Source organism: Phalacrocorax carbo, chromosome 1 (assembly GCF_963921805.1).
Source record: "Phalacrocorax carbo chromosome 1, bPhaCar2.1, whole genome shotgun sequence".
In the NCBI taxonomy this organism is placed as follows: Eukaryota; Metazoa; Chordata; class Aves; order Suliformes; family Phalacrocoracidae; genus Phalacrocorax; species Phalacrocorax carbo.
The window spans coordinates 79865791-79886448 of NC_087513.1; the positions used below are offsets into that span (position 1 = coordinate 79865791).

The following is a 20658-nucleotide window of genomic DNA, read 5'->3' on the forward strand; positions in this document are numbered from 1 at the left end:
TCAAATAGGAAAATTCTAAGTCTGAAATCTCAAAGTGTGTTTCCTTCTCTGTTTGTTTTTTTTTTTTTTTTTTTTGCTTAACCTGAATAGCTTGTGAACTTTTGGTCACAGCTGCCTCTACTTTGCTCCTGGCACAAGGATAAAGGCCGTGACTCGCTGCTCAGTGCCCTGTGGTGGGTGAAGGGCTGCAGTTTTGGGGTGGGGAGGGAGGCAATGTGTGCGAGCCCGCCAAGCAAGCCATGGGAGAACAGTGTGGACCTGCCCAGGGTGGCTTTATCAGAATCACAGACTGGTAGGGGTTGGAAGGGACCTCTGGAGATCATCTTGTCCAACCCCCCTGCTTGAGCAGGGACACCTAGAGCAGGGGGCACAGCGTCGCGTCCAGGGAAGGAGACTCCACAGCCTCTCTGGGCACCCTTTATCGGGCAGCCTGGGACGCAGGCCCAGCACTTCGGGGTTTGGCGGGTTCGCCTTACGACATTAAAATGAATATCCGTAATTAAAAAAGAATAGATGAGCGCGGTTTGCCCCCCGCCGCTCTGGCGGGGCAGCTTCCAGCAGAGCAGGGGCGAAGGCCAGACCGCCGGGCGGCGGAGGGCGGAGGGCTCAGGCCCCCAGCCGCCGCCTCCTCAGCCTCCTTTCCCTCCCTCCCTCCTCTTCCCGGCCGCAGCGGCCCCGGCCTCCAAGCGGCGCCCCGCCCCGCCCGGCGCGGCGCGGCTCGGCTCGGCTCGGCGGGCGGGGCCTGCCCGCGATCGGGGCGCGGAGGCCGCCCGGCGCAGCCGGAAGCCCCGGTTGGCGGACGGGCGGTGGTGGCGGCCGCGGGAGCGGCGGTGATCCCCGCGCTGCAGCAGGCGGGGGAGGGGGAGGAGGAGGAAGCGGCGGCGGCGGCTGTCGCTGCCGCCATCGCCATGGGAGCGGAGCAGAGCGCGGAGGCCGAGAGCCGCCCCGGCGAGCCCAGCGCCTCAGGTCGGCGCCGCCGCGCCGCGGGAGGGAGGGAGGGAGGAAGGAAGGAGGGGGCCGCCGGTTGGCGGGAGGTGGCCAGGAGGTCGCGGGCTCCGGGAGCGGGGATCCCCGTCCCTGTGGCGCGGCGGGGGTGCCCGCGGGAGAGGGGTGCTCGGGCGCGGCGGCAGCGGAGGCGGCGGCGAGGGGCGGAGGCGGTTGCTCTGGGGAAGGGAACGGCTCCTTTCCGAGGCGGCGGCCCCGGCCCGGCCCAGCCCGGCCCTTCCTCTGGAGCGCGGGGAGCGGGGGGACGGCGCCGGGCCCGCTCCGGGCGGCGGGAGGGCGGGCACCAGCCGCTTGGGGGGAGGTAGGGCCGGCGAGGTGGAGTCCCCCAGCGCCCACCTCCCGGTGTCGGGGCTCGGGGAGCTGAGGGTGAGCCTGTCAGGGGTGTAGGTCTTCCTTTTGAATGCCCCTCTGTGAGCAAGGGTGAGGGGGAACGGTGCTGCAACGAGTGTCCCAAATGTACTTGAGATTAAGCTGTTGAACCGAACCTTTCCTGTGAAGGCACCTAATGATGTAAAGGAGCCTTGCTGTGGTGGGACATGGACACGTGCACAGCGTTTGGTGTTTTTACCTTCATCACTAAAACAAAAGCATCTTGGATTATCCCTGCAGTGAGAAGGCAAGACATCTTGCATTGGCTGCTACCTGATTTTGAAAAGAAAAATTGCTGAACATGAGAGATTCACAAGTGTGAAGGGAGAGTACCATCCCTGAGTGATCTTAGAGATGTGTTTGTGCTATAGAAAATGTACCTTTACTACGTTAAACATGCTAGCATTTGCTTAGGGTTAAATTCTGATGTAATTTGCGTATTAATTTGATTGTTCCCTCCCTTTCCCCCCCACCTGTATCCTTCCAGCATCTCCATCGCCAGCCAAGCAACGAGCAAAAATGGATGACATTGTGGTGGTAGCCCCAGGAACACAATCCTCCCGGAATGTCAGCAATGATCCAGATGTCATAAAACTGCAGGAAATTCCAACTTTCCAGCCCCTTTTGAAAGGTAAGTGATTGTTCTTCCTCTCTTTTAAAAGGCCTTTTTTTTTATACCTAATGGAGTATGTGCCTTGTGCGTCCTGAGGTTCCTACTCAAGTTCACATTTCTGTCCATATTTCTCACCACCCCCTTGTTTTAAACCTTACTTTCTTTGTTCTTTCACAATTATTCCCATCCTTCTAAACGGTGGGTGAACTGGTTTAGAGGTGTGCTGGTAATGTTCTCTGCAGTGGAACCATCTGCTGTGGAGATGGTACAGCTCCAAGCATGCCGGCTTGCACTGGTTGATAAGAGATGCCGTGTTACATTCTAATACATAATGGACCGCAGCCTCCAGTTTTCCTTTAGGCTCTTAAAAAGGTCTGTGCGTTACTCCCTTGGAGTCATAGCTACCTGTGTATGGATTCAGTTGCTTGAAATCAAGATACCTTGTGGGGTTTTCCAGCCTAGAGCAGATTTTGTTCTTATTTTTAGGGGTGGGGTTGTGGGGTTGGAGTGAGGCTTGTATGGGTCCTTAAGCCCTGTATTGACAACATCCCTTTATATCAGTGGACTTACTAAATTCCCATTGTGTGTGTCTGGTTCTTTTCTTCCTAGTCTTTTTTTCTTTCTTCCCCTGTACCTCTTCTTTGTTCCTTCTCTTCTGTTCAAAAGGAAGTGAAGATTTAAATCAGAGTTGTCAAAACTACAGTTTACCAAAAACTGTTTGTGCATTTTGTGGCCTGGCTTCAAGCTACCTCCTTTTCAGGAGGCTGTGCAATGTCCTTAGTATCTGAAAGTCCCTTAGGAAGGAGGATGTCTGGAGCAGGCTGCGTGAATGGATTTGGTAAAAGCAGCCTGCTCCTGGGCTTCTCTCTCTGGAATAGTGTAGGTCAGCAAACTTGGGTCAATCTGCTGTGCAGTGGACGCTCAGTGAGCCGATGTTTTTTTGAAAATTTGAGGCCTGCTCTCCATGTGTATGTTGGATGCAGCACTTGCTCATGTCTTGTAGGCGTGCTATGACAGAGAGGAAGGACCTGGGATGTTTAGCCCTCCCTGCTACTGGAAGAAATGGTATGATCTTGTTCAGCTGAGGCCTTAGGCTCTACTGGTCTAAGTGCCACTGATTCATGCATGGCTACTGGGAAGATATGGCAGCCACTTTGCCCTGCAGGCATCACTAAAGATGACGTGACACCACAACATCACTTTTTGTACAGGAACTCTTTACTAATCTTTTTCTTTTTGTGTGTGCATGTGTGTCTACTGCATGAGACCCTGGAACATGACTAGAACTTGTGGACACTATGATAGCCCAACAGGCCAAATATTTGGCATTTTATTGGGTACTGCTGGATAGGGGTCTAGATGTGCACAGCACTGGCTGTTGTTTCCAGTAGAAGAGGTAGAAAGATAGGGAGGCCACTAAACTGGAGAAAAGCAATCATGGATTTTTTTGGAGCTGGTACTGCAGTCCCTCTTGACCAAGGAGAGAGTGTGCGTGTGTGTGTTGGTTATACTATATATATATTTTTTTTTTTTTAACGTTACAGAGGGTGATGTAGAAATCTGTATTTGATTCATTCCTGAAGCTTTCACTACCATTTTAGAATGGCCTGTAAGATTGCCGATGTTGGCGCAGCGTTCATGTCGGCAGCAGGCTGGGTCATTACCTGTGGACAGAATATGCTTTGTCTGGGTCCTGCCTTGTGCAAAAGGCAGAACCAGGATCTCATCAGTGGCAGTTCGAAACGTAAATGCTGGAACCTGGATCCACAAAAGAAATACGGAAGTTTTAATCTGAGAGACCAAATTTAGAAGCCACGTTAACATCTGGCATCATGTATGACAGCGTGTTAACAAAGAGTTTCAGTTCCACCCAGTCTCGAACTGCAGTGAAGAAACCTGGGTTGCATAAGAGCTGCTGAAGTCCTGGGAAGCGGGACTGGTGATTGCTTCCAGAGACAGTGTTCCTGTGTGGGTGGTCGAGGAGCAAGGATATAGGGCTTGAGGTGGGAAGTGAGAAAGAAGAGAGCAGCAGCCATGTGGCTGAGGTAGAAAAGTTGGAAGGCACTGCCTTAGATGGCCAGTCCAGGTCCTTTAACTCCTAAACGTGCATGCATTAAGTTGTTTGATGGGAAGTCGTCTTGGTCACTGAGTTGTTTTTTTGGTCTCACTTTGGACCTGAAGCTGCATATGTGTGATAGAAACCTTCTTTTCGATTTCTATCACTAGGCCTGCTAAGAGTTTCCCTACAAGTCTGTTGAGATGTGGTGACATCTGGTGACTGCTCGGTGGTATTGCATGCTTAATCACGTTCACCTTTGTGAATAGCTTTTTTCAGCCTCTAATACTTGTTACTGCTTGAACAACAGGACTGTGATACTTGGGTTCACTACAGAAGCGAGTGTGGTCTGCTTGAGTGAGTTGAGTCTTGAGAGGCCCCAGATCTGCCACAGGCTGGCTCAAGAAGCTGCTCTGTTTTGGACTTGTCTCTTCTCTGTATTCTTCACATGCAAGATCACCTACCTGGAAGGGATGAAGAAGGACTAGAGATCTTTCAAGAGTTAATCCTACATGCTTGTGTCTTGTGATCTGCCAGCTTGGAAGGCTGAAGACGTGAACCCATAGCCCTTGTGAGCTTCATTATTCTTTTCAGTTTCTCCCCGACTAAGCAAAGCCAAGGGGTTTTATTTTGCTTTTAAGTCTCAGAAGAAAGCTAATATTTAAATTGATGGACTGGGGAAGCACTTGGTCATGAAGAGACTGAATGTTCTTGAGAGACAAAGCACTTAAGAGCTGAAGCACAAGTCTCTCCTAGCTGTATTGAGTTGAGCTTGTGATCAGCTTCAGGAGGTCTTCAGCAGTATATACCCTTGAATGGAAGAAAATGCCGGTGTTGTGTCCATGACATCTTTAATAGTAGGTTTTGCTTGACTTTTACAGCAAAAATTGCACTTCAGAGTTACAGCCATGATTGTGTAGGGTCCTTCTGAGTAATGTTTGCTGCCTTTGAAGTACTGTCGTGGTTACTGAGCATGCATAATAAACAGTGTTTGAGAGGTCAGTGTTTAAGCATTTGCGATTCGTGTGTTTGAACCTGTTGGACACAGCCGTTTGGTGGGGTAGGAGCTACTGTCTTAAGTGGTTGTGTAGCACCTACTATGGTGAGTCGAGGACTGGAGAGTCTTTTTATCTTAATGCCAGGGACTATCTTCTCTGGTGCTATATTCATGTGGACAGAAAGGGGAGAGTGTCCCACACGTGGTGGGCTTAGGAAAGCATTCCAGTGGATGCCTGTTGTATTGTCATTTGTAAACAGCAAATCCCAGTCCCACCCAAACTGAGAGGAGGGAAAAGCTACTCTTGGGGAGTATGCATGGGAGTGAAGTGCTGACTGTTGTTCTCCACATACTTCTATGTATTTGGGGTGTTTGCATTTTTTTCGTTTTCCTGAATGTAAAAAAACTTCTAATATAAGTTGACTAAGTGGGATTAGAGCATCTTCATCAACAGGTGGGCCAACCTGAGAACAAGAGCATTAAATTAGGAATGATGGGGGAAGGAGATTACCACCACAGTTAAATGAGGAAGCAGTGGACAGGGTTGAAAAGCAAAGGGTGAATATTTTGGTGGTGTGTTTTTTTTTTTTTTTAACGCAGATTTTCTTGGTAATTAAAGTAAGATGGGTGGGGTAAGGAATTAAACATTGTTACAACATGTCCTGAAAGCTTTTGGAAAGGGTGTTTAGTATTTAAGTTTGTGTGGTGAGAACAGAAGGCTCATTGCATTTTTCCAGAGGCCATTGATGAAATATTCAGTGACTCTTCCTGTTCATCCTCATCACTTTCACCTTCCAGGCTCATGCTCATTTCTTTCTTCAGCTTTTCTATGTCTGGACCATCCTCTTGAAGAACTTCAAAAATTTCATTTATCACTTTTGAGCTATTCATCTCATCATCCACACTCATTTCGACTTCATATACTTCATCTTTTGGTTTCTCTCTCAAGCCTCAGTGAGGACTGAGGTCTGTCTTTCTGGTAGCAGTGAAGTGTCATGGTAAACAAAAAAGGCTGATACATATAAAGGACCTATTGGTGTGTGTAAGTAACATAAGAGAAACTGATCAGGAATTAGTCATCCAACTATAAATATAATTCCTATTCTGTGCCAAGCTCAGCAAGACCTAAGGCAAACAAAATGCCGGAAGCTTGGTAGTAGGAACAAAAACTTTAACTGGTGTATCTGTTAAGTTAAAAAGCAAATTAAAATGGGATGAGACTCACACTCACTCCTTCCTTGGCTGATTAGTTGTGAGAAAGGGAGCAGGACATGGGTGAGGTTGGAGTGTCTGTGACTCTGTTTTGTGCACCTATCTTCTAATTGGCATGCTCTAGACTTCCTAAGACAAAGTAAATCTCTTGAGTCTTTTTGAAGGAAGTCGACGTAATTGATACCTATTCTTGACTATGTCTTCTTGCAGGAAAAAGGATTTAAGTTTCATTGCCAGTGATTTAAATGAAAACCAAAAAGTTCCAAAGTTTGTATTAGAAGAAAAGTGTTGTTACTTCTTAGTTACTTAGCAGAAACTGTGTCACAAATAGATTCTAGTCTACATCAGTGGTTTCTGACAGTATTTAATGTCAGGTTGGTCATCTGTTTTGGGAACTGGAGATATAAAAGGGTACATTAAAGAAATGGACTTGTCGGTGCGACGGAGAGCAAAAGATTTCCAAACAGCAATCCTTCTTCCAGGCAGTTATATAAAACAGAAACTTGAAAGAAATGAAGTCTAGAAATGGAATAATAGAATATCAGAATGGTTTGGGTTGGAAAGGTCATCTAGTCCAACACCCCTGCCATGGGCAGGGATACCTTCTGCTAGACCAGGCTGCTCAAAGCTCTGTCCAGCCTGGCCTTGAACACTTCCAGGGATGCGGCATCCGCAGCTTCTCTGGGCAACCTGTTCCAGTGCCTCATCACCCTCATAAAAAAAGTCTTCCTTATGTCCAATCTAAGCCTACCTTCTTTCAGTTTAAAACCATTGCCCCATGTCCTGTCGCTACAAGCCCTGGTAAAAAGTCTCTCTCTGTCTTTATTATAAGCTATATTTGTCCTATGGAGGCTTTGGAGGCTTTTTTGGGGAGATAAACTTGTTCCTACTTATGGCTAGACCTTTACCGTACTGATAAAGGGTCTTCAGCATGAAGAACAAAAGGAAGAGGTTACTGTCTCACTGCAAAGACACTGTGAGCAGCAGAAGCCTCCGTACATTGCTGTGCCTCCCCATGTCCCCCTAGGGTTTTGCAATTAGTTTGCTCTCTAGTCTTGTTTCGTGGTTCTTCTGGCCACCCCAGTAGTATTGTGAGCATTTGAGACTTCCTGGCTGACTGACAAATGGTGCCAGAAAGGCAGTGACTTCCTGCTTCTGCTGGCCAAACGCCATCAGTTGTTAATTTTGAAGTATGTCACTTGTAATTTCCAAATCTGATGATCAGTCCCATTAATTTTACTGGGCTACTTGTGTCTCTTGGCAGACTTGCAGACTCTAACCTGGTTTTTGAATGTCTTAGTGAATGGCCTTTGTGCTTTATTGAGAGATGCTTCTGGAACATCTGAAAATGAAGGTGTTTTAGTAGCCCATGGCTTGTACAGAAAATGATAACTTTCAAGTTGCATTCTGTTTGGTTTTGTGCTAAGTTAAAAGTTCAAGTAACATACAGGCATGGGAAGAGAAATTATTCTTGTTTTGGAGACCAGTTCTTCACACTGTGTAAGAATGACTTTCAGTTTCTTTTTGTGCTTGATGGATAGTAGTTAACTGAATGCTCAGGCTGGCAGCTTACCCCTGTTGAAAGGGGGATTTACTCCTTGCTGCTTTTGCTTCTGGCCATGTGGGCCTGCCTCCTCTGTCGCTTTGGTAGTTGTTGGGCTCTTTGGTAGAAGATTTACCTATACTGCTTAGTTCTGTGCCGGGTTGGTGAGTGGAGCCACCTTGCAGGAGAAATCAGTGAATGCTAGAGTTGGTGTCTGATAATTTACAGGAGTAGAGGTGAAGGAGGAGCCCAGGGTGTTAGATCTCTTTTTCAGTAGCAACCTGTTAAATGGACTCAAGTCTGGTGACTTCATTACATCTTGATACTGCGTTGGTAATGATGTTGAAATAATTAGCTTAAATTGCCTGTTGCCTCTGTGTCCTGTAATGATGTCATACAGAGGGCTCTGATGTAGGTTGTGAAGTAGCTACTACTGGTAAAATGGGATTTCTAGGATGAGCCTGGGTTGTCTGTTCAAAATAATGGTTCCTGAACACATCTCTTCGCTGTGGAAACTAGCTCTGCATGTAGGGCCTTCTATCTTAGCTGTGTGGTGTGGTTGTGCTTTGTTTACTCTTGGTTTAGCATTTCGGGTTTCTCAAGGTGAGAGACTATTTTCTGCTGCTGCTGATTGTACTTTATTAGGTACAGTGTCTTCTCAGAATTTAGGAAGACAAATTCATGCCCAGATGGTAACTTAGGTGACTTATGAAATGAAAACTGGAATCTATTCTGTGTGCCAGGCAGATGCATTATGGCTCCTCCTCAGCTGATCTGTTTGATTGAACGTCCGGATGGCAGCTGCCTTTTTAATGCATTTGGTTTGAAGCCCTGTGCTGCATTTAGCCAGGGCTCCTCCTCAGGTGGCAGCAGTGTAGGGAAGACTGTGACCTTCCTCTAGATGGGTGTTTTTTGTACATTACAGTTAACACATTTGTAACTAAAACACCACCCTTGCTAACTTAAACCAAACTTTTGGTAGCCAGTCCCCTGTAAATACTGGCAATTCTTTTGTGCTGCCGTGTTCCTTGCCCTTTCCTCCTCATTTGGAGGAAGTGTTTGCCAATACGGTGGTAGCATCCTTTGGAAGCATAGTTGGTACTGAATCATTCAGGATGCTATACATACCATGAATTCGCTGAATATGGGCTTGTGGTTATTTAGAGATAATTCAGCAGCCCTGTCTGTGTTCTGACTTATCTATGGAGGAAATCTTAATTAAACAAACAAAAAATCATTCTTATGTTAGATATTTAATTGTTGAAGCTGTTGCTGATCCCTGCTTGGCCTGTTGCAAAATAATGGGATGATACTTTTTGTTTTTGTTTTGGTTTGTCTGGCAGTCTTAGGCTTGTATGCAACTTCCCTTGAAAGCAGGGATTGTTTCTGTGTATTGGGCGATATGCTGAGATATAACTGGAGACTGGCTTATGAATAGTTCAGGTATGGGCCCTGTGCTGATACTGCTAATTGCATTTGCTGTCACATGCAGGATTTTTTCTGTCAGAGGAACTCCTCATCCATCCAGCACGGAGAGAAATGAAGGGATGCTGAGGCTCTGAATTCAGGCTCACCTGCACTCCCAGGTGAGGAGAGAGGTGGCTTCTCTGCAGACCTATGGCAAGTTACTTATGGTGCACTCCATTTCTTTGTCTGTCCAGCATACCTGGTGTGCATATTGTAGCCTGTAGCCCTGTGAAGGTTTTTATACGGAGCTCATCAGCATCCCCTAGCCCAATATAACTGGATTCTTGTCCTACAAATACTTTTGGTGTTTTTGCAAGAATAGCAAAGCAGAGGAAGAGGTTGCTCAGTAGGGTTGTACCATTTCTGTCCTTAATGTTTTTAAGGACATGTTAAGCAAACATCTACCAGGCGTGAATTAGAAGTAAATTAATAGATTATGGCTAACCCACTGAGGTCTTTCCTTACCATGCTGCCCGTTAATTTACCTTGCTAAATTATTTATTAAGAAAGGTATTTCACAAAGCAAAAATGAGGCCTTTACTCTGAAGAGTCTAGGGTATAGTTTACCTGGCAGTAGTGTAAGGAGGAGACGTAAGTTAGGTGGCAGAAAGAGTCTTGGAGGATAGGTCCAGCATGAGGAGTGTCATTTTTGTCTCAGTATGGTTTGAAGTGAAGACTTGGAAATGGTATTTTTGTTATAGCTGGTGCACATCTTCAGCAAAGAAGCATAGGGAGATGTTGAGAAATCTCCTGTGAGAGAGAACAGTGGTGAAATTTGTGCTGCTCTGTCAATCTTCTGTTGTCACCCAATCACAGAAAACATAAGTTTGTGTTAGGCAGCTTGAAAGGGTTGTTTATCCCTGAATAATTTTTTTTGCATGAGGTCACTTTTCAGGCAGAAGACTACTTATCTGAAAAATATCAGTGTATTTATCTTTCTGGGACAGCATGTAGAGGAAGGATGGATGTTTAGACTCCGAGTCTTTAAAGTAATAGGTTTTGTCACATCTCACTCCTCAGTATTTTCTGGTTACTGGCTTACAACCTCTGTTCATTCCTTTAGCTCACTGTCTGCTGCTACTTCCATTAATTGTCTAGGGAATTTAGCTAATAGCAGGCATTGGTAAATCTTATGTCTATAATTCTCCAGGCATTTGCGATACTTTAATCCTTTTAAATTTTGCCTCTGTGCCTTACTAGGAGGATCTGCTTGTGCAGCACTTATTAGTACTGCTGAGGGTATAGGGCTCTAACAGAATTTGCAACATCCAGGTTTGCTGGATGTGCCCCATGCTTAGTGCTTATAACAAGGTGAAAATGAGCATGCTGGGCAGAAAGAAATACCAAGAATGATAATGTGAGCACATGTCTGTCTGGTTTTGGTTTTTTGTTTTGGTTTTTTTTGGTTTTTTTTTTAAGGCTTGTGGACCAATACAGTATTCTGTGTTATAGAGAGCTGCCTCTCCATTTTGGCTTCATGACTTGACACTAGCTCTGAAAACGGAACCTAGGTGATGCCTGTTTGAAACAAAGCTCCAGTTTCTGCTGAGCTGTACAGTCAATAGCTGTGATGCCTGTCTGAATCCTACAGCTCCTCAAGCATGTATGGCTCATTCCCACCACCTTGCTGCATGAATAAACTTTGCTGGTCATTGCAAGGCACCTGCAGATTCTCCTTCCTTTACCTTCACAGAGCTTCTGTGACAGCTCTCCAGGTGGCCTGTACAGCTCTTGGGTTGCAGCTGCCCTTTGGATAACGTTAGAAGATGTGCTGAGGAAAAATAACTGTGGTAAGGAGTTAACAATGTTCTGTCCTATAGACTTGCCACACACTTTGATGAGGAGTATCTGCCTGTTGGCCAGTGTACCTTGAAATCACTGTTAACGGTTTGAAGTGAACTGCAAATGAAACTAATTGTAACATCCAAAGAATATAGTGTAATTACAAATGTTTACAGAAGGTGTAATCTCTTTATGCCAAGAGGAGATTGGAAATGGGATGCATCTGACTGATAAGGTATATGAGCTAGTGTGCTATACTGGGGTGTTGCTGATGAATCTTTCTAGGGCAAGGATAAGCAGATGCTGGGAAAGCACTTACAGCACATCTGTGGTTTGGGTGTTTTTTTTGTGTGTGTGGGGGGGGTTTTTTTGAGTCCGTGAAGGACTCCAGGTGCCTAAACCTGGGTAGATTCTTTTTTCCTTCTCCCTCTCTCCTTCATGTTTGTATGCTTTTATTCAGCATTATTTTCTTGCTCATAACACTTGGTTGAATCTGTGACTGAAGGGCCACTGAAATTTATCTTCCTGTCTTCCCTGTTTGGTGTGTATGTGGATATATTTCCCTGATGTATCTCCCTCTGTTGAACATGATGTTTTATATCAATGAAAACTGCATGAAAAGGAATGTTCCTGTTAAAAATATGTGACTAGGATTCCTGTTAGGAATATGTGAGTTAAGTGTGTGTATACAGTTATTTTGAGTGATTACTCTCCAAGAGTGCTCCTGTAGGGATACTGCACCAGTGTTACTCAGTGGACTGAACTCTGAAAGGTGAGTCTCCCCTGTGTAGGGTGGATAGGGTTGGAGAAGGAGAGTGGGACCTAATGAAAGCCCCCTCCTCATGCTGTTCAGTTCTCTTCTCTTTAGATGGCTGCTGTGATACCTACTTCTCCTTTCACTTTTGCTGTATTATTCTAGCTGTTAATAACATGATGTATTTGTATTTACTAGATAGGAATTGCTATGTTAGATGCTGGACACTGAGACATAGAGAAAGAAGATTGTGGCTGGGATGTGTCTGTTGCACAGGGGCTGCAGCATTTGCCGATGAGGGAAGGATGGGAGCTTGGAGTAGTGACTGAGTTGCTGATGGGAACTCTGACACATGGACAGAAGAATTTAGCTTCTTTAGTTGTTACGACAATGAACAATATAGACGTTTCAGTTAGAGGTGCGCAGGAAAAGGTCATGGGTGCTGAAACAAATAGCTGACTCTTCTTAACAAGAAATGTCTGCCATGTTGGAGGAAAGGATGAGTGATAATTACGTATTTAAAGCAGCATTTTAACGAGGAATCTCTCCGCTTATAAATACAATGGATTTCTCTGTTGTCATCATCAGCGGTCACTTCTGTTACGAAGAAGTCTTACTTCCCTATCTTGTGGTGTTGAACATCTGACATAAATCGTAAGAAGAAAATGAGCTAGATGTGCCAAAGGTGACTTTGCCATTATCTCTGGGATGGGTCTACTGTTAGGAATCTGTGAAACTGTCAAAAGAAAGCAGGAAGGAAAGAAGTCTAAACTGCTTCTGAGATATTACCCTCATCCCCACAACTCCTACCTCCACCCTCAAAAAAACCCCCAACCTCAAAGTGTGTTGGCCCAAAGTTCCTATTCTAGAGCCTTGTAGCTTGACCCATTTTCTTCCAGGTGCCATCCCAGCAAAGATCAGTGAGCTGTACGCTTCCCAGTGGACATGTGGCTGACAGACGGAAAGCATCAGACAAACACACTATGTGCGTTAAATCTCATTCATCCCCAGTACTGACTTGTAGTTGTGTGTGGTGCCAGGATGTTTCTTTTAAATATTATTGTTTTCTTCTCCCGCACTGTAAATGAAAGACTGAAGATGCACCAACACACTCATTTGTCAACAGTTTTTTCCCTAAATTGTACCTACCAATATATGCCTTAACTTTGAATACTGTTTGCTTTAAAATATATTTTTGTGTGTGTGCATATACTATACATACATGCGTATACTATACGTACAAATGATGAGTATATGATATGTATCTTCTGTACATACAAATTGTACGTGTATAGTTTACTTCTTGTGATTCTGCTTGGCCCCCTCTTAAAGTTCTTTTGCTTGTGTCTTGCTACTAGACCAGCAGCAGTCTTGCAATGGATTGCTTTTGGAAAATGAATGCTTCTATTTGATCTTAGGCTTTATGGAAGTCAATAAGTCTATCCAAGTCCAGAAGATTATTTGGTTTTAAGCCAATGAATTTATTGAGAAAGATAATGATTAACCAACAGGCACAGTGTAAATTATTACACCCTAAGTCCTAGTTCTTGATTTTTTTTTTTTCCCTGTGGGTGCTGATTCAGTTAAGTAACTATGGTCAAAGTAAAGGATAAGCGGATCTTTTGTATCTACTGCCCATCTACAGTTAGCTGCACTTTCTATAATGTCAAGTCTTTTAAAAGCTCTGCCCGTGTATTTATTTACCTGCCCAGGCACTGTTAGCAGAATAAAAAGCGGATTCCAGGAAGTCATATATGTAGATAATACCTCCCTTTTTCTAATTAAGAGTTTGACTTACTAAAATAATATAAAAATACAAAGGTTATTAAGATAGAAGTGAAAAAACAAGTCTACTCAAGGAAGCCACTAACCTTGTTATCAAAGCAGCGTGGTGGGAGCTTAGCTTAACCATGTTTTCTCTGTATAATTGTGTAAGATGAGATCAACAACCAAGCAATAAAGGACAGGTCATCGTTATAAAACCTTGAAATTCAGACTCAAATTTGATCTGCCTCTATTTCTTTCTTAGGGCAGCTTAACAAAAAGGAAAATAGGAGGTTAGCAGTTCGTTTGGCTTGAACAGTGAGGTTTGACATCCTGATTTTTGTAATATTCCCTCTATTTTCCACGTGGGGCTGGTCATGGTATGCTTGGCTTAGTTGTCAGCATCCTTGCAAATGTAAACCGTAAGATGCACAATTAGAGATTACGTACTGAATCCTGGTATGCAGATGATCTGCTGGAGGTACTGCTTTTCGATTTGCAATAGCAACAGAATTACTAGTAGTAATGTTTAGTAGGGTGTGGAATTGCTGCCTGTTGTAGTTGTTCATAAGCACCACTCTGACAGTGTGCTGTACAGCTGAACTTGGAAGCCTACATTATTCTGAGGTAGTGGTCAGAGAAGGGACTGCATTAGTCAAGGATAAGGGGCAGGACCTGTAAAGCAATGATTTGTTTCAGTAACGTGTGTTCAGGGTGAAATTGTGACTCTGAAGACGAGCAAAGCTCCTGTGGTTCCAGCAAAGCGAAGACTTTTTTTTGTCACAAAATAGTGTGCCTTTCTATATAGTTTGAGTTTATATGGTAGAGTGCTAAGGTTGATGTTTGAAGTTTAACAGTAATAAACATGTTCTGGAGACAGTGAGGAAAGTTGCACAATGAGGTTGTTGGACTTGACACCCCTCCACCCTCACACACTTAAGCTAGATCCATGAAGGACTTGGTTGTTCAGGATATGGGGATATCCTTAGGGGTTTTGTGGTCACTTGCCTGTATACGCTCTCTGTGTTAAATAACCATATAGCAGAAGGCATTTGTAGCTCAGGAAAAGGGATTGAGACCACGATCCCCACTACCTCATTCACTCTAGCATCCCCACTACACCCTTTTATTTACCCAATTTCCTCTTGGCTATTCCTTGGCCGTGCATGCTGAGCTAAGTGGCTCCAGACAGCCCTTGGCATGAAGGAGGTGCTGCTGAGATGCTACTTAGCCTCCATAAAACTGTGATCATCCTTGGCATACTCTGTAGCAGGATTTTAGTGCTTGGGGAGAAATTTTTTTTATAGTGGAAACTCTAACTTCCAGTAATCTTAAGATGCTTGAGAAGTTCTGAAGATTGCACTGCAGTGATCTGAGTACCTTTTGTGGGCTGGTATCTTGGGTGCTTGTGGGAGTTTTTTTGTTTGAGGTTTTCTTCGTGTGTTTGAGGGAGAGAGGGAGAGGAAGAGTGTGTGTTCCCTGGGTACTTTTACCTGTGTTGCATGGCTGCATCTCTCATGTTCCAAACAGTTTACTAACTATAATTCTGACACATAGTTTCAGGGAAGACAGGTGATATACCCTGGTTGGCCTTGATGTGTTCATTAAACGTAAAAAGTCATGCACTGTGATATCCCCTGCCTGATTGACTCTTGTATTACACATCTACTTTGAGATGGTTTGAGGTGCTATATCCAAGGTGTTTTTTTCCACTTGGTGAAGAGTTGAAGGGCAAAAGTAAGTGCACATACTGTTACAAGAGGTATTTTTTAAAACGAGGTTAAGAGCAAACAGTATAAATACTAGCTGGTGTTTGAATTCACTTGTGTGTTTTTTTTCCTTTCAGTAGCTGGTGCATATAGAAATTATACTCTTGAAATGGTAGATGGGTCTGTTCTAATGCAGTGCAAATTGGGACTTCATGATCACAGGCTGTAGTCCTCATTGATAGTTAGGGTACCCCTTGGAAGCCACTTGTGTCTTGCACAGACAGAAATATCAGAGTGCAGGCTGCAGTTCAGTGTTGCAGTAAAAGACCTGAGAAGCTGAGTCAGTAAAACTGGATTCTTTCCACCGTGTTATATCAGCCTGGCAATGACATATTGTGCTCAACGGAAACGTGTGACAACGGGTGGAGTACTGCCTTTGAGTCTGCCCGCTGAGCTGCGCCTGGGGAGTTACGGGGGCAGCATCACAGGCTGCTAGTAACTAACTCTGCTGCTGCACCATATTACTCCTGAGGCACGAAATGCAGAGGTTTCTCTTGCACAGCTTCAACTCAATGCTGCGATGTCCTTCCTCTGTTTTCTGATTTGCTGTTCTTCACACCTGTAGTCCCTTCATTAATAAGACTTGGCTGGACTGCAATCTAGGTAACTGCCACAGGGTGTCACTGGAATACAAAGGGAGTAGTAGATGGGATTGAAAAGGACTAGAAACCTTGCTGAAACTGTGTTGGAAACTGCTTTCTCTTCAAGCTCTTTTTATGAACATTTGTGTTCTGGTTGCATTCGTTGTACCAGGTGACCAAGGTCTTGGTGTCCTTGCTGGCAAGCAGGGTTTGGCACCAGCTGGGCTTCTGAGCTGAGCCACACAGTGCTTAACTGAGGGGTGACTACAGGCTGAAACAGTACTGGGCCTGTGAGGAGGAGATGGTGCAGGGATCTTCAACTGAAAGTGTTTCAGAAGGCTTTATGATCTTGAAAAATAAAAATCTTGTGTGCCACTTATTTTCAGTTGTTGATACTAGGGGTTTTTTTAAGTGTGTATGGTAAGAAAATGAATGTATACATTAGCAGTAATTCAGATAGAAGCACTTGAGGTTCGGCTCCTGTCCATGGCTATTGGTCCTCACTACACCAACCGTAACGTGGAGTTTAATAGTATTTTCTTGGCAACACTGTTTTGGACATATGTGTGTTGAAGACTGAGGTGTTCTTATCCAAAGATGCTGCTGAATAGTAAGTTTTTCCCCCCATGGCCAATTGTGCTGGGAAAAATGTTCATCCAGCACAGGGAATGGAACTGGGGAACTGATGTGTCTGAAAATGATTGCAACACCCACTCCTTCCCCCCAACCCCAAAATGTTCAGCTCAGATCTTTCTAGTTCATCAGCAGCCCTACAAACCAGTGTTGCTGCCAGAGCGCACAACACGGTGTGAACTGAGACCCTTTAGCTAGTGGGTGAGGAGAGAGAGGTGAAACAAGAAAAGGGGAGAGGGGAAGAAATTATGCATCTGTTAAGTGATGGCCTAAAATTCCAGACTTTTACCCCACCTTCCTAGTGTGTGGGATATAGCTAAACTCATGTAAATTAACATATTTGTTTGGGGAGAATCTTTGTATTGATATGTCTATTTATTTGTATTGATATGTCTATGCTTTGCTAAATCCCAAGTTATTTCTTAGGAGAGGAAGCATGGAAGGGGAATGTCTTGAACCTTCATCTCAGTTGCCTTGGAACTGTCATTAAGGTATCTTGTCTCCAGTCTGTCATGCCAGTAAAAGTCCTTTGACTTTGCAAGGGATTTATGTGCTTCTCTTTTCATTAATGTGTTAACAGGAGGTGTATAGCAAAACATCTGGACATCAACTGGAGAGTAATGCCCTTCACTGTATGCTCTCCAAACCTTTGGTGCTTGGGAAGGTGTTGGTGCTCTTCAGGAACTTGAGGCTATAACCTATTTGTATATAACTGGTTTTTAAAAATTAAAATGCTAATATAGGCCACCTTTATGCTTGCCTAAACTTGTTTTTCAGTGAGACACCATGCAAAATTGCTTGCGCATTTTCTCCTCCCTCTGATCTCACTGTTCAAAGTGAGATTGCTGGCAAGACATGCCCCTTCAGTACTCGGACTTTGGTATGAAATTACTGGAGTCTGAGTTTCCTTGTTTGAAATTAATTGTTTTTGCAAACTCTTTCTAAACTCACGTGCCAACTATGAGGGATGGGAAGCCATGTTTCAAGTTAAACCAGAAGCAGAGTGTAGAAGAAAAGCCTTCTCCTGATGAATCCCTTACTTTCTCAGATATTACCTGGCTCAGACAAGTGATCATCTCTCTTACTAGGTTTTTTGCTGTGTTATGTCCTTATCATGGTGGATTTTTTCCTCTGTGTGTGGGCAGTCCTTCAAGGACAGGACACTTTGGGTAGGATCAGTCACCAATGTGTCTTGGCACATTGCGCCTTCTCTACGCCTGTTGTAACTGGAGACTGATCTGGAGTCCGCTGCACTGCAGGTAACACTTGCAGTTGTGGCGGTGTAAATGGGATGTTTCCAAAGAGCTCCCTGGAAAGTGTGATGATCTTATGGATCAGGGCATTATAAGTCATAGTGATCAAGTGACTTCAAAATGCATTTTAAATTTTCATCTGGTTTCAGTGAGGAAGCCTTTGCTTTTAGTTCTTGGTGAGACCAAAAAGATGGTGTGATATGCTCCAAGAAGCAGGAGATGGGTGCTGCAGTACATATTATCCTGATGATATGTTTCACAAGTTTTAAATAAAATACCTTATGCTTTAAAATGTTCCCTTCAGTATGATACCAACCACAGATAAAACTGCTGGAAAGGCACTGCTGACACTCTTGGTGCTGACTGGTCTCTCTCAAGGGACAGATCGGGGATGTTCAGTTGGCTGAGGAGGAGTATGGGCAAAAGGTTGGTCAGGGTTTTATCAATTCTCATCCTTTGTAATAGCAGTCTTGGACGACTTTTGTCAGCTAAATGAAGCCTGGTCCTAATGGGAAAGCTTTGGTTTTGCTTTTAATCCCTAGGCCTCTTGATTTCATCTGCGTAAACAGGATTTTAATCTGTAATGGGAAGTGGAAGAGATACTGGAGATGGAACTTAATGTAATGCATGCTGCTTTACCTCCTGTCAGATTAAATCTCATTTTCTGTGATATGGAAGTGGCAAAAAGCAGATGATTGGAATGGAAGTACATTTTTGCATTTATACATTTGTACAAACAGGATGAGTTAGAGTAGAATGCTTACCCTGTTGCATTTTGTTGCCTCCCATTGAGGGGTCTTTACACCAGTTTTAGTATTAACTGAAATTTGGAGTCAACTTGGGTGGATTTCATTGCAATGGTTTGAAAATCTCCACTGTTCTATTTTTTTGCTTAGTTATCCATCTGATTTATTAGATTCTGTGCTAGCAAAGGCAGTAAGGAAGCATGCATTAGTCATTAAGATTAGAGTATTCATTTCTTTCCTTGAACATTTGCATAGAATTTGTTGTTGTTAACTGAAGTCATTCCCAAGCTCTGAAGTGTGCTTGGATGTGTGGGTATGTAGTGGCAGAAATGGAATTGTTGTTTTATCAGAGATTAATCTAAACTTCACACAGCTTTGTCATCTTTGGAGCCAAGAGCCCAGTGGAGCTTTAAAATAGAATTGCCTGCACCTCTGCTTTTTGCTAACACAGGGTGGTCCAGAGACTTGAGGTGCCAGCATGGATTCTCTTTGGCCAACCTAACACAGGAGGTGCTGCAGGACCGTGCTTTGGAGAGGCCAGGGATTTGGCTGTGGCTTCAAAATCTGTGGGCCATTTGGCCTCTTGTCTCAACTCAGCAGCACAGAAGTTACAGAAAGGGTAAATCTGTGGGGTTTTTGTCCATGTTGTCTTCAACATCTTACCAGTAAAACAATAAGCCCAGTAACAAATGCAGTGTCCTGTGAGTAAGGATCACTGCAGGCAGTTGGTGTTTGCTTGCATCGTTTCCTAATAAAGACAACAGGAGATAAAAATCAAACTTAAGTTCACGTGTTAAATTGGTCTCAAGTTGTAATCATTTTGAGGGTCCAGATGGCTGGTTTGATGGATTTATTTATTTATTTATTTATCTCTTTTTGCACACTGTGAGACTAAACTAACTGTGATCCTGGCTTGGACAAGTTGTGTGCAGATGTTATGTGATAATTACAGCTTCTTATCGAATGACCAACGTATTAATTTATGTCATATTAATTTATTTCAATCTTCCATAATACCTACCTGCCAGTGAAGCAGCATTGTGTAGATATGTTGCCTACCTACTGTCCAGTGTTAGGAGATAAATGTGATGCTTCTGCCTGTCCTTGCTTAGTTGCAGGGTGTCTTAATATCTGGATATTGGGAGCATCTGCTGGTATCTTTGTGAACAACAAACAAAGCTAATGATAGTTAGTAGTGAATTTTTGTTCAAAAACGGGTTTCTTCTGGTATAAAAGAGATTGCTGTTCCCTGTGACCTTGTAAACTGTTCCTGTGCTACTACTTTGAACAACAGGGGATTTAGGTGTCTTGCTTTTAAAACTTATCTCCTGCTCTGGGGTATTCGTGTGACTACAGCATCTGTGTGAAAGAACCTGCCACTACAAAATTCTAGTTAAAATCTTCAGTTAGATTTGTGCTCCAACTAGCTGTTGTTTTTTTCTGTTGTTGCTTTTTTTTTTAAGTTTGGAAGAAGTAAGGCTTACGCAGTCCTGTTCTCTAACAGTTTCATGGATACATAGAGGTGCATTGCTGATGGGATGGGGTAGGCATTGACTGTCACTGTATGTTGAAATGGCAAAGCGAATTATTTCAAAGTCTGTTTGCTAGAAGTTTAGAAACTTCTGGAGGCAGATGAGGAGCTTGTTACAAACCTAAGTCTTGTATTCTCTAGGTGGTAATTATTACAAATGTAGTAAATATGGAATTTGATCAGTACTGAAATGGACGTCATAGCGCTTAACGTTTAATGAAGACTAGCGTGTTAATAAATCAATGTATCGGATGTCAAAGGTACTGCAGGAAACAAAAATTAACAGACTTGAAGTGATGAAAAAAGGCAGATTCTTCTGACGTAAAATGCAGGGGCTGACGAGCTGTCAGTTGTCAAGAATGGATTTGGACTAATTTTCAAAAATGCTGGAAGCCTGTTTTACATGTATGACATACTGATATGCCTGATTCTTGCAGTGGTGGAGGGACCCATGGGGTTTATTGAACCTGGAAGGCTAAGGTTTTTCATGATGTTGGCCTTCAGTTTCTGCAAATCAGCTTTTAAATATATTGTCCTCGATATTTTTGTTTTTGAAAGGCACTGGTTTTCTCATCTTAAGAAA

At 43.8% G+C, this 20658-nt stretch overlaps 1 protein-coding gene across 1 annotated transcript in view; it reads left to right on the top strand.

The window, feature by feature from the left end:
- Positions 1-694: 694 nt before the first annotated feature.
- BORCS5 (BLOC-1 related complex subunit 5) overlaps positions 695-20658 on the top strand; it is a 75721-nt gene continuing 55757 nt past the window's right edge. Inside the window, exons 1-2 of the mRNA XM_064461801.1 lie at positions 695-966; positions 1862-2005. Coding sequence (XP_064317871.1) covers positions 909-966; positions 1862-2005 — 202 coding nt within the window. The 5' untranslated portion in view covers positions 695-908. The remainder of the gene's footprint in view (positions 967-1861; positions 2006-20658) is intronic.